The sequence below is a fragment of the Salvelinus alpinus genome, chromosome 12 (genome assembly GCF_045679555.1).
Source record: "Salvelinus alpinus chromosome 12, SLU_Salpinus.1, whole genome shotgun sequence".
NCBI lineage: Eukaryota > Metazoa > Chordata > Actinopteri > Salmoniformes > Salmonidae > Salvelinus > Salvelinus alpinus.
In genome coordinates, this window is record NC_092097.1 from 56,593,806 (window position 1) to 56,608,856 (window position 15,051).

Sequence of the window (15,051 nt, forward strand, 5' to 3'; positions counted from 1 at the left end):
CCACTCTCCATTTTTTCAAGCATAGTGGTAGCTGCATCAGGTTATGGGTATGTTTGTATTCGTTTAGGACTGGGGAGTTTATCAGGATAAAAAAAAAAGAAACGTAATGGTGCTAAGCACTGGCAAAACCCTAGAGGAAAACCTGGTTCAGTCTGCTTTATACCAGACACTGGGAGCTACGTGTGGCCTGTCTGTAACAAACTTCAAACACTGTATAAACTATCAACTTGGGTCCAGCCCAAGCTTGCTCTAGCAAACGTGCAACATTGTATAAAATACTCTGGGATCTCAGAGTTTCTCCATGCCAGTGAGCTCGGGACAGACACAGCTGGAGGCTATTTTACACAAGGGATAAGAGGTCATCAGGTAGGCCTATTTGACGTTTCCACTGGATCGGAGCATGACATGTTTCCCTTTCACGCTAAGTGGTTATCAAAAAAAGGGAGAGAGCTGGAAATATTTTCCAGAAGATTATCCAAAATTTCCACAAATTAAATTTTAACAAGGCACACATGTGAATTGAAAAACATTCCAAGTAACTACCTCATGAAGCTGGTTGAGAGAATGCCAAGCGTGTGCAAAGCTGTCATCAAGGCAAAGTGTGGCTACTTTGAAGAATCTCAAATATATTTTGATATGTTTAACACTTTCTTGGTTACTACATGATTCCATGTGTTTTATTTAATAGTTTTGATGTCTTCACTATTATTCTACAATGTAGAAAATAGTACAAATAAAGAAAACCCTTTGAATGAGTAGGTGTGTCCAAATGTTTGACTGGTACAGTACATTGAGGAACTATTGTCATTCTCAATGGATGTAAAAATACACACTGTGTTTGCTTGCTGTTTGAGGTGAAGAAAACATTACATGGAGAAGCTCCACAGGTCATTAATGGTGGTGCATTAAGCCAATTAGAAATGCTATCAGATCCCCAAATGGGCACATTTATATGCCTACATTTGCACACGGGCCTGGTAGCCAATTGGCCTACTTCTATGCATAATCAGGCCAGGTAGCCAATAGGCCTACTTCTATGCATAATCAGGCCAGGTAGCCAATAGGCCTACTTCTATGCGTAATCAGGCCAGGTAGCCTATAGGCCTACTTCTATGTGTAATCAGGCCAGGTAGCCTATAGGCCTACTTCTATGTGTAATCAGGCCAGGTAGCCTATAGGCCAACTTCTATGTGTAATCAGGGCCAGGTAGCCAATTGGCCTACTTCTATGCATAATCAGGCCAGGTAGCCAATAGGCCTACTTCTATGCATAATCAGGCCAGGTAGCCTATAGACCTACTTCTATGTGTAATCAGGGCCAGGTAGCCAATTGGCCTACTTCTATGCATAATCAGGCCAGGTAGCCAATAGGCCTACTTCTATGCATAATCAGGCCAGGTAGTCTATAGACCTACTTCTATGCATAATCAGGCCAGGTAGCCAATAGGCCTACTTCTATGCATAATCAGGCCAGGTAGCCAATAGGCCTACTTCTATGCGTAATCAGGCCAGGTAGCCTATAGACATACTTCTATGCATAATCAGGCCAGGTAGCCTATAGACCTACTTCTATGCATAATCAGGCCAGGTAGCCAATAGGCCTACTTCTATGCATAATCAGGCCAGGTAGCCAATAGGCCTACTTCTATGCATAATCAGGCCAGGTAGCCTATAGACCTACTTCTATGCATAATCAGGCCAGGTAGTCTATAGACCTACTTCTATGCATAATCAGGCCAGGTAGCCAATAGGCCTACTTCTATGCATAATCAGGCCAGGTAGCCAATAGGCCTACTTCTATGCATAATCAGGCCAGGTAGTCTATAGACCTACTTCTATGCATAATCAGGCCAGGTAGCCAATAGGCCTACTTCTATGCATAATCAGGCCAGGTAGCCAATAGGCCTACTTCTATGCGTAATCAGGCCAGGTAGCCTATAGACATACTTCTATGCATAATCAGGCCAGGTAGTCTATAGGCCTACTTCTATGTGTATTCAGGCCAGGTAGCCTATAGGCCTACTTCTATGCGTAATCAGGCCAGGTAGCCTATAGGCCTACTTCTATGCATAATCAGGCCAGGTAGCCTATAGGCCTACTTCTATGCATAATCAGGCCAGGTAGTCTATAGACCTACTTCTATGTGTAATCAGGGCCAGGTAGTCTATAGGCCTACTTCTATGTGTAATCAGGCCAGGTAACCTATAGACCTACTTCTATGTGTAATCAGGCCAGGTAGTCAATAGACCTACTTCTATGTGTAATCAGGCCAGGTAGCCTATAGACCTACTTCTACGCATAATCAGGCCAGGTAGCCAATAGGCCTACTTCTATGCGTAATCAGGCCAGGTAGCCAATATACCTACTTCTATGTGTAATCAGGCCAGGTAGCCAATAGGCCTACTTCTATGCATAATCAGGCCAGGTAGCCAATAGGCCTACTTCTATGCATAATCAGGCCAGGTAGCCTATAGACCTACTTTTATGTGTAATCAGGCCAGGTAGCCTATAGACCTACTTCTATGCATAATCTGGCCAGGTAGCCAATAGGACTACTTCTATGCATAATCAGGCCAGGTAGCCAATAGGCCTACTTCTATGCATAATCAGGCCAGGTAGCCTATAGACCTACTTTTATGTGTAATCAGGCCAGGTAGCCTATAGACCTACTTCTATGCATAATCTGGCCAGGTAGCCAATAGGACTACTTCTATGCATAATCAGGCCAGGTAGCCTATAGGCCTACTTTTATGTGTAATCAGGCCAGGTAGCCTATAGGCCTACTTCTATGTGTAATCAGGCCAGGTAGCCAATAGGACTACTTCTATGCATAATCAGGCCAGGTAGCCAATAGGACTACTTCTATGCATAATCAGGCCAGGTAGCCAATAGGCCTACTTCTATGCATAATCAGGCCAGGTAGCCAATAGGCCTACTTCTATGCATAATCAGGCCAGGTAGCCTATAGACCTACTTCTATGTGTAATCAGGGCCAGGTAGCCAATTGGCCTACTTCTATGCATAATCAGGCCAGGTAGCCAATAGGCCTACTTCTATGCATAATCAGGCCAGGTAGTCTATAGACCTACTTCTATGCATAATCAGGCCAGGTAGCCAATAGGCCTACTTCTATGCATAATCAGGCCAGGTAGCCAATAGGCCTACTTCTATGCGTAATCAGGCCAGGTAGCCTATAGACATACTTCTATGCATAATCAGGCCAGGTAGCCTATAGACCTACTTCTATGCATAATCAGGCCAGGTAGCCAATAGGCCTACTTCTATGCATAATCAGGCCAGGTAGCCAATAGGCCTACTTCTATGCATAATCAGGCCAGGTAGCCTATAGACCTACTTCTATGCATAATCAGGCCAGGTAGTCTATAGACCTACTTCTATGCATAATCAGGCCAGGTAGCCAATAGGCCTACTTCTATGCATAATCAGGCCAGGTAGCCAATAGGCCTACTTCTATGCATAATCAGGCCAGGTAGTCTATAGACCTACTTCTATGCATAATCAGGCCAGGTAGCCAATAGGCCTACTTCTATGCATAATCAGGCCAGGTAGCCAATAGGCCTACTTCTATGCGTAATCAGGCCAGGTAGCCTATAGACATACTTCTATGCATAATCAGGCCAGGTAGTCTATAGGCCTACTTCTATGTGTATTCAGGCCAGGTAGCCTATAGGCCTACTTCTATGCGTAATCAGGCCAGGTAGCCTATAGGCCTACTTCTATGCATAATCAGGCCAGGTAGCCTATAGGCCTACTTCTATGCATAATCAGGCCAGGTAGTCTATAGACCTACTTCTATGTGTAATCAGGGCCAGGTAGTCTATAGGCCTACTTCTATGTGTAATCAGGCCAGGTAACCTATAGACCTACTTCTATGTGTAATCAGGCCAGGTAGTCAATAGACCTACTTCTATGTGTAATCAGGCCAGGTAGCCTATAGACCTACTTCTATGCATAATCAGGCCAGGTAGCCAATAGGCCTACTTCTATGCGTAATCAGGCCAGGTAGCCAATATACCTACTTCTATGTGTAATCAGGCCAGGTAGCCAATAGGCCTACTTCTATGCATAATCAGGCCAGGTAGCCAATAGGCCTACTTCTATGCATAATCAGGCCAGGTAGCCTATAGACCTACTTTTATGTGTAATCAGGCCAGGTAGCCTATAGACCTACTTCTATGCATAATCTGGCCAGGTAGCCAATAGGACTACTTCTATGCATAATCAGGCCAGGTAGCCAATAGGCCTACTTCTATGCATAATCAGGCCAGGTAGCCTATAGACCTACTTTTATGTGTAATCAGGCCAGGTAGCCTATAGACCTACTTCTATGCATAATCTGGCCAGGTAGCCAATAGGACTACTTCTATGCATAATCAGGCCAGGTAGCCTATAGGCCTACTTTTATGTGTAATCAGGCCAGGTAGCCTATAGGCCTACTTCTATGTGTAATCAGGCCAGGTAGCCAATAGGACTACTTCTATGCATAATCAGGCCAGGTAGCCAATAGGACTACTTCTATGCATAATCAGGCCAGGTAGCCTATAGGCCTACTTCTATGTGTAATCAGGCCAGGTAGCCAATAGGACTACTTCTATGCATAATCAGGCCAGGTAGCCAATAGGACTACTTCTATGCATAATCAGGCCAGGTAGCCAATAGGCCTACTTCTATGCATAATCAGGCCAGGTAGCCAATAGGACTACTTCTATGCATAATCAGGCCAGGTAGCCTATAGGCCTACTTTTATGTGTAATCTGGCCAGGTAGCCAATAGGCCTACTTCTATGCATGCGCATCCGTACTAAACATTGACAGAAGCTCTCCAAACAAAAAGACAATGACTAAATTGACGAAATTCGTAAATAGAAGGAAATAAAACTTGTGTAGTATAGGTTGTCCGCTCTTCCAAGGAAAACAGTAAAAGACTGTAATAATAATAAAATAATAATAATAATAATAATAATAATATATTGAATGCATTAACAGAAATGATAACATAACAAACATTGTAGATGAGAAATTATAGGAATTAACAGTAAATGTAGTCCTACTACTGGTGATGCATGTAACGGGGAATTGATAGACACTAACAATCAAGGTAACTTCAATTCAAACAATGAAGTTATTAAACAATGAATGTGCACAAATTGGCAGGAGAGATTTGCATTGTGCATTTTAACCACACTCTCCTCCTTAGACTGTGTCCTCCACACGGCCTCCGCAATGGATTAGTTCACCGAGATGGTTAGTTCACCGGGATGGTTAGTTCACCGGGATGGTTAGTTCACCGAGATGGTTAGTTCACCGAGATGGTTAGTTCACCGGGATGGTTAGTTCACCGGGATGGTTAGTTCACCGGGATGGTTAGTTCACCGGGATGGTTAGTTCACCGGGATGGTTAGTTCACCGGGATGGTTAGTTCACCGGGATGGTTAGTTCACCGGGATGGTTAGTTCACCGGGATGGTTAGTTCACCGAGATGGTTAGTTCACCGAGATGTTAGTTCACCGAGATGGTTAGTTCACCGGGATGGTTAGTTCACCGGGATGGTTAGTTCACCGAGATGGTTAGTTCACCGGGATGATTAGTTCACCGGGATGGTTAGTTCACCCAGATGGTTAGTTCACCCAGATGGTTAGTTCACCCAGATGGTTAGTTCACCGAGATGGTTAGTTCACCCAGATGATTAGTTCACCCAGATGATTAGTTCACCCAGATGATTAGTTCACCCAGATGATTAGTTCACCCAGATGATTAGTTCACCCAGATGATTAGTTCACCCAGATGATTAGGTCACCCAGATGATTAGTTCACCCAGATGATTAGTTCACCCAGATGATTAGTTCACCCAGATGATTAGTTCACTGAGATGGGCTCGATTCAGACAGGTGTCTCGTGTGCCATTAAAAAGTAAATATATATTTGACAAAAAAAAAAAAAGCTTGGTCGCCCAAAAACCTATCGACCAGTTGACTAATTCTAAATTGGGGTCAGCCCTAGCAGGGAGTGATGTCGATTTTCTATGCTTACCTCCTGGATCATGCCTATAAACTCTGAAAAGGCCCAGTTGAGCTGGTTGAGAACAGAATTGAGGAAGGAGGCGGCCATGTCTTTATCCAGAGAGAGCAGCTCCGCCATGTGTCTCTGCAGCAGGAGGGACGGGCACGGCTCTGTAACGACCAATCAGAGAGGAGAATACTGTCACACAACCAATTAGAGGAGAGAACACTGCAGGTTTCACACCAGGACCACGTTCAGTTGGGCCAAAGACCCTTTGGTACGGAACACCATGGCAAAACGTTTTGAAACTAAAAAAATACATAAAAAATAAGTGTTTTGTCTTCTCTGTTTTAATCAGTTTTATTCACAAGTCCCAGCAGCAGATTATACAGCCCTAACTGTAACTAATAGCATGACGCTGTGCAGAGTGTGGGTTGATATGACAGTATACAGACTGATCAAAGACACACATATCCCTGCATGATACTAATGACATACGAACCGTAACAGATTTTACATCATGACACGTTCTATTCAGATTGGATAAAGAGATGCACTGGACCACAATGGGTGAAGCAGGACGTATCCGAGGCTGAAGCAGGACGTGCAAGCGGCTGAGGCAGGACGTGCCCGAGGCTGAAGCAGGACGTGCCAGCGGCTGAGGCAGGACGTGCCAGCGGCTGAGGCAGGACGTGCCAGCGGCTGAGGCAGGACGTGCCAGCGGCTGAGGCAGGGCGTGCCCGAGGCTGAGGCAGGGCGTGCCCGAGGCTGAGGCAGGGCGTGCCCGAGGCTGAGGCAGGGCGTGTCCGAGGCTGAGGCAGGACGTGCCCGAGGCTGAGGCAGGGCGTGCCCGAGGCTGAGGCAGGGCGTGTCCGAGGCTGAGGCAGGGCGTGTCCGAGGCTGAGGCAGGGCGTGCCCGAGGCTGAGGCAGGGCGTGCCCGAGGCTGAGGCAGGGCGTGCCCGAGGCTGAGGCAGGACGTGCCCGAGGCTGAGGCAGGACGTGCCCGAGGCTGAGGCAGGACGCGCCCGAGGCTGAGGCAGGACGCGCCCGAGGCTGAGGCAGGACGCGCCCGAGGCTGAGGCAGGACGCGCCCGAGGCTGAGGCAGGACGCGCCCGAGGCTGAGGCAGGACGCGCCCGAGGCTGAGGCAGGACGTGCCCGAACGCTCTTCCATTACAATTACCAGGCGACAAATCCAAAGTAACATGCTCGCTGGATGTCTGGTGGTACAAGTATGAAAGAAAACAAATAGCATTTGTATTTCGGCTATGTGCTCAGAAGCAGTTTTTTGAGACAACATCCATTCATCCATCTCCTCATCCACAGTACTAGAGCTATCATCAATTACTACAGCCATCTCCTCGTCCACACAGTACTAGAGCCATCATCAATTACTACAGCCATCTCCAGGGTATTGTGCTCCTCAGAGGATGAAAGAAAGGAGAGAGGGACCTCATCCCCTTCGTCCTTGCACTGTGGAGGACCTCTCATCCCCTCCTTCCCCGCACTGTAGAGGACCTCTCATCCCCTCCTTCCCCGCACTGTGGAGGACCTCTCATACTCATCCCCTGCGTCCCCGCACTGTGGAGGCCCTCTCATTCCCTCCTTCCCTGCACTGTGGAGGACCTCTCATTCCCTCCTTCCCCGCACTGTGGAGGACCTCTCATCCCCTCCGTCCCCACACTGTGGAGGCCCTCTCATCCCCTCCTTCCCTGCACTGTGGAGGCCCTCTCATCCCCTCCTTCCCTGCACTGTGGAGGCCCTCTCATCCCCTCCTTCCCTGCACTGTGGAGGCCCTCTCATCCCCTCCGTCCCTGCACTGTAGAGGACCTCTCATCCCCTCCGTCCCTGCACTGTAGAGGACCTCTCATCCCCTCCTTCCCTGCACTGTGGAGGCCCTCTCATCCCTTCCGTTCCCGCACTGTGGAGGACCTCTCATCCCCTCCTTCCCTGCACTGTGGAGGCCCTCTCATCCCTTCCGTTCCCGCACTGTGGAGGCCCTCTCATCCCTTCCGTTCCCGCACTGTGGAGGACCTCTCATACTCATCCCCTTCGTCCCTGCACTGTAGAGGACCTCTCATCCCCTCCTTCCCCGCACTGTGGAGGACTTCTCATACTCATCCCCTCCGTTCCCGCACTGTGGAGGCCCTCTCATCCCCTCCTTCCCCGCACTGTGGAGGACCTCTCATACTCATCCCCTCCGTTCCCGCACTGTGGAGGCCCTCTCATCCCCTCCTTCCCCGCACTGTGGAGGACTTCTCATACTCATCCCCTCCGTTCCCGCACTGTGGAGGCCCTCTCATCCCCTCCTTCCCCGCACTGTGGAGGACTTCTCATACTCATCCCCTCCTTCCCCGCACTGTGGAGGCCCTCTCATCCCCACACTGTGGAGGACCTCTCATCCCCTCCTTCCTCACACTGTGGAGGCCCTCTCATCCCCTCCTTCCCCACACTGTGGAGGCCCTCTCATCCCCTCCTTCCCCACACTGTGGAGGACCTCTCATCCCCTCCTTCCCCGCACTGTGGAGGCCCTCTCATCCCCTCCGTTCCCGCACTGTGGAGGATAGGCTGTAAATGTAACACCTCATCACACAGAGGGAGAGAGTGACAGAGAGAAAAATACACATCCCACATGACAACAGCATTGTAACGTCGCTCTTGGAGGACAAGGGATTATCAATAAACCTCGTCAAGCGTACCAACCAATCGTTGAGCAGGACAGTGTTGTCGCTCTTTAAGGAGAGATAACCTTTAGATTTAATTAACTTCACACAATAATATTCTGTACGCTGTGTGGCTGCACACTGAGCCCACTGGCCTACAGAGACTAGCTAGGGGATGTACTGGCAGCAGGGGAGAGTTATAGGACAGACAGAGGACAGCAGCGTGAAGGGGACGTACTGGGCAGCAGGGGAGAGTTATAGGACAGACAGAGGACAGCAACGTGAAGGGGACGTACTGGGCAGCAGGGGAGAGTTATAGGACAGACAGAGGACAGCAGCGTGAAGGGGGCAGCAGGGAGAGTTATAGGACAGACAGACAGAGGACAGCAACGTGAAGGGGACGTACTGGGCAGCAGGGGAGAGTTATAGGACAGACAGAGGACAGCAGCGTGAAGGGGATGTACTGGGCAGCAGGGAGAGTTATAGGACAGACAGAGGACAGCAGCGTGAAGGGGATGTACTGGGCAGCAGGGAGAGTTATAGGACAGACAGAGGACAGCAGCGTGAAGGGGATGTACTGGGCAGCAGGGAGAGTTATAGGACAGACAGACAGAGGACAGCAGCGTGAAGGGGATGTACTGGGCAGCGGGGAGAGTTATAGGACAGACAGAGGACAGCAGCGTGAAGGGGATGTACTGGGCAGCAGGGAGAGTTATAGGACAGACAGAGGACAGCAGCGTGAAGGGGATGTACTGGGCAGCAGGGGAGAGTTATAGGACAGACAGACAGAGGACAGCAGCGTGAAGGGGATGTACTGGGCAGCAGGGAGAGTTATAGGACAGACAGAGGACAGCAGTGTGAAGGGAATGTACTGGGCAGCGGGGAGAGTTATAGGACAGACAGACAGAGGACAGCAGCGTGAAGGGGATGTACTGGGCAGCAGGGGAGAGTTATAGGACAGACAGACAGAGGACAGCAGCGTGAAGGGGATGTACTGGGCAGCGGGGAGAGTTATAGGACAGACAGAGGACAGCAGCGTGAAGGGGACGTACTGGGCAGCGGGGAGAGTTATAGGACAGACAGAGGACAGCAGCGTGAAGGGGATGTACTGGGCAGCGGGGGAGAGTTATAGGACAGACAGAGGACAGCAGCGAAGGGGGCAGCAGGGGAGAGTTATAGGACAGACAGACAGAGGACAGCAACGTGACGGGGATGTACTGGGCAGCAGGGAGAGTTATAGGACAGACAGACAGAGGACAGCAGCGTGAAGGGGATGTACTGGGCAGCGGGGAGAGTTATAGGACAGACAGACAGAGGACAGCAGCGTGAAGGGGATGTACTGGACAGCGGGGAGAGTTATAGGACAGACAGACAGAGGACAGCAGCGTGAAGGGGATGTACTGGACAGGGGGGAGAGTTATAGGACAGACAGAGGACAGCAGCGTGAAGGGGACGTACTGGGCAGCAGGGGAGAGTTAGAGGACAGACAGACAGAGGACAGCAGCGTGAAGGGGATGTACTGGACAGCGGGGAGAGTTATAGGACAGACAGACAGAGGACAGCAGCGTGAAGGGGATGTACTGGACAGCGGGGAGAGTTATAGGACAGACAGACAGAGGACAGCAGCGTGAAGGGGATGTACTGGGCAGCGGGGAGAGTTATAGGACAGACAGACAGAGGACAGCAGCGTGAAGGGGATGTACTGGGCAGCGGGGAGAGTTATAGGACAGACAGAGGACAGCAGCGTGAAGGGGATGTACTGGGCAGCGGGGAGAGTTATAGGACAGACAGAGGACAGCAGCGTGAAGGGGATGTACTGGGCAGCGGGGCGAGTTATAGGACAGACAGACAGAGGACAGCAGCGTGAAGGGGATGTACTGGGCAGCGGGGAGAGTTATAGGACAGACAGAGGACAGCAGCGTGAAGGGGATGTACTGGGCAGCGGGGAGAGTTATAGGACAGACAGACAGAGGACAGCAGCGTGAAGGGGATGTACTGGGCAGCAGGGAGAGTTAGAGGACAGACAGAGGACAGCAGCGTGAAGGGGATGTACTGGGCAGCAGGGAGAGTTAGAGGACAGACAGAGGACAGCAGCGTGAAGGGGATGTACTGGGCAGCGGGGAGAGTTATAGGACAGACAGACAGAGGACAGCAGCGTGAAGGGGATGTACTGGGCAGCAGGGGAGAGTTATAGGACAGACAGACAGAGGACAGCAGCGTGAAGGGGATGTACTGGGCAGCAGGGGAGAGTTATAGGACAGACAGAGGACAGCAGCGTGAAGGGGATGTACTGTGTGGATGAAGAGATGCTAATCTCTGACTCCCACCTAGCTGATGGAGTGTAATGTTCTATTATTCTGCCTGATGTCTCCCCCCTCCTCTCTTCACCCACCCAGGGATTATCTAGGGAGATTGGGTAAGGGATTGATGGATAGACAGTATGTTATATTACCCTGCCCAATCTCTCCTTTCCTTTCCTCTCTCATTACAAACGTTGACTTCACACCTCCTCCAGTCCACCCATCACTGTCATCCACACCGGGTCGACCGATTAATCGGATTGGCCGATTAATTAGGGCCGATTTCAAGTTTTCATAACAATCGGAAATCGGTATTTTTGGACACCGATCTTTTTTTTTTTGTTACACCTTTATTTAACGAGGCAAGTCAGTAAACACATTCTTATTTTCAATGACGGCCTAGGAACGGTGGGTTAACTGCCTCGTTCAGGGGCAGAACGACAGATTTTTACCTTGTCAGCTCGGGGGATTCAATCTTGCAACCTTACAGTTAACTAGTCCAACGCTCTAACCACCTGATTACATTGCACTCCACGAGGAGCCCGCCTGTTACGCAAATGCAGTAAGAAGCCAAGGTAAGTTGCTAGCTAGCATTAAACTTATCTTATAATAAACAATCAATCATAATCACTAGTTAACTACACATGGTTGATGATATTACTAGTTTATCTAGCTTGTCCTGCGTTGCATATAATCGATGCGGTGCGTATTCGCAAAAAAGGACTGTCTTGCTCCAATGTGTACCTAACCATAAACATCAATGCCTTTCTTAAAATCAATACACAGAAGTATATATTTTTAAACCTGCATATTTTGCTAAAAGAAATCCAGGTTAGCAGGCAATATTAACCAGGTGAAATTGTGTCACTTCTCTTGCGTTCATTGCACGCAGAGTCAGGGTATATGCAACAGTTTGGGCCGCCTAATTTGCCAGGATTTTACGTAATTATGACATAACATTGAAGGTTGTGCAATGTAACAGGAATATTTAGACTTATGGATGTCACCCGTTAGATAAAATACGGAACGGTTCCGTATTTCACTGAAAGAATAAATGTTTTGTTTTCGAGATGATAGTTTCCGGATTCGACCATATTAATGACCTAAGGCTCGTATTTCTGTGTGTTATTATGTTATAACTAAGTCTATGATTTGTTAGAGCAGTCTGACTGAGCGGTGGTAGGCACCAGCAGACTCGTAAGCATTCATTCAAACAGCACTTTCCTGCGTTTTGCCAGAAGCTCTTCGCTGTGCTTCAAGCCTATCAACTCCCGAGATTAGGCTGGTGTAACCGATGTGAAATGGCTAGCTAGTTAGCGGGGTATGCGCTAATAACGTTTCAAACGTCACTCGCTCTGAGACTTGGAGTAGTTGTTCCCCTTGCTCTGCATGGGTAACGCTGCTTCGAGGGTGGCTGTTGTCGTTGTGTTCCTGGTTCGAGCCCAGGTAGGAGCTAGGAGAGGGATGGAAGCTATACTGTTACACTGGCAATACTAAAGTGCCTATAAGAACATCCAATAGTCAAAGGTTAATGAAATACAAATGGTAGAGAGAGAAATAGTCCTATAATTCCTATAACTACAACCTAAAACTTCTTACCTGGCAATATTGAAGACTCATGTTAAAAGGAACCACCAGCTTTCATATGTTCTCATGTTCTGAGCAAGGAACTTAAACGTTAGCTTTCTTACATGGCACATATTGCACTTTTACTTTCTTCTCCAACACTTTGTTTTTGCATTATTTAAACCAAATTGAACATGTTTCATTATTTATTTGAGGCTAAATTGATTTTATTGATGTATTATATTAAGTTAAAATAAGTGTTCATTCAGTATTGTTGTAATTGTCATTATTACAAAAACATATATAATAATTGTCCGATTAATCGGTATCGGCGTTGAAAAATCATAATCGGTCGACCTCTAACACAGATACATGATGTTTCCCTCCACCCATCACTGTCATCCACACAGAGGTGTCCCTCCACCCATCACTGTCATCCACACAGAGGTGTCCCTCCACCCATCACTGTCATCCACACAGAGGTGTCTCTCCACCCATCACTGTCATCCACACAGATACATGATGTTTCCCTCCAAAGCCATACAGCCACAGATACATGATGTTTCCCTCCACAGCCACAGATACATAATGTTTCCCATCACCCATCACTGTCATCCACACAGAGGTGTCCCTCCACCCATCACTGTCATCCACACAGATACATGATGTTTCCCTCCACAGCCACAGATACATGATGTTTCCTCCACAGCCATACAGCCACAGATACATGATGTTTCCCTCCACAGCCATACAGCCACAGATACATGATGTTTCCTCCACAGCCATACAGCCACAGATACATGATGTTTCCTCCACAGCCATACAGCCACAGATACATGATGTTTCCTCCACAGCCAGAGGGTTTGATTTATTTATTTCACCTTTATTTAACCAGGTTGGCTAGTTGAGAACAAGTTCTCATTTACAACTGCGACCTGGCCAAGATAAAGCAAAGCAGTTCGACACATGCAACAACACAGAGTTACACATGGAATAAACAAACATACAGTCAATAACACAATAGGGGGGGAAAAGTCTACATACAGTGTGTGCAAATGAGGTAAAGATAAGGGCGGTAAGGCAATAAATAGGCCGTAGCGGCGAAATAATTACAATTCAGCAATTAAACACTGGAGTGATAGATGAGCAGAAGATGATCAGAATGGTAGACTATACATACAAATGGGGACAGGGAGGATGAGGTCATATCCTGTATAAAAGCGGCAGTAGTGGCTGTCATTTTCCAGAGTCAATGTTGTGAGGGCTCTCTGTATTCTATACATAAGGGCATAGTTACCGCACCATGTACAGTAACGTAAAGCCACATGTAAACCAGTCCTGTCCAATAGTAGGAAATCTTTACTGTGCATTTCATCCGTCACTTCTGACTGGACAACGGATAACTAGGACCTTTCTCTCTGCACCGTCACTACTAATATGAGATAAACAGCACACACACACACAGAGAGAAACACACACACACACACACACAGAGAAACACACACACACACACAGAGAGAAACACACACACACACAGAGAGAGAAACACACACACACAGAGAGAAACACACACACACACAGAGAAACACACACACACACACAGAGAGAAACACACACACACACAGAGAAACACACACACACACACACAGAGAAACACACACACACACACAGAGAAACACACACACACACACACAGAGAGAAACACACACACACAGAGAAACACACACACACAGAGAAACACACACACACACACACACAGAGAAACACACACACACACACACGAGAAACATACACAGAGAAACACACACACACACAGAAAAACACACACACACACAGAGAAACACACACAGAGAAACACACACAGAGAAACATACACAGAGAAACACACACACACACACACACACACACACACACACAGACAGAGAAACACACACACACAGAAACACACACACACACAGAAACCCACACAGAAACCCACACAGAAACCCACACACACACAGAAACACACACAGTCCTTCCCCCCAAAAACGAAATGTCTAGTATGTCAGCAATCAAATCAAGATAGATCATTTAAAGAGTTAAGATAGATCATTTTCAAAATACAGAAAGTCGTTATGATGCCAAAAAAGGAAGTGTATTTCTGTACTTTTAAAGTGATACATCTTGAAAACTTGATTTCTGACATGCAAAACATTTTGGGACTATATCAACAACAGACTAATGAAACAAATACCAACAGATTGTTTCACAGGGGCCTATCAACCCAAGCCTCGTCATTAAGCTGCGTCCCAAATCACACCCTATAGTGGAATAGTGGAACATTTGGTACTCAGTTCAAGTCTCTCTCGCTCTGGGGCCTTGTCACATACGGCTCGGAAAGCGTCAGTAATTCCCAATTAAAATAAATTATAAGTTAGGCGATATGCAAATCGAGTGGCCGGGTAGCTAGTCACTTCAAAACAAGATGTAGACGGTAGATTTTCGTATTTACCCCTTTGTCCTC

At 47.8% G+C, this 15,051-nt stretch overlaps 1 protein-coding gene across 2 annotated transcripts in view; it reads right to left on the reverse strand.

The window, feature by feature from the left end:
• The window catches only part of rnf123 (ring finger protein 123), a 283,644-nt gene that overhangs the window by 177,779 nt on the left and 90,814 nt on the right, over positions 1-15,051 (reverse strand). For both annotated transcript variants that reach the window (XR_011667296.1, XM_071336894.1), the window contains exon 31: positions 6,050-6,189. Coding sequence is in view for 1 of the 2 variants with exons in the window: in XM_071336894.1 (XP_071192995.1) it covers positions 6,050-6,189 (140 nt within the window). In the remaining variant the exon portion in view is untranslated. The remainder of the gene's footprint in view (positions 1-6,049; positions 6,190-15,051) is intronic.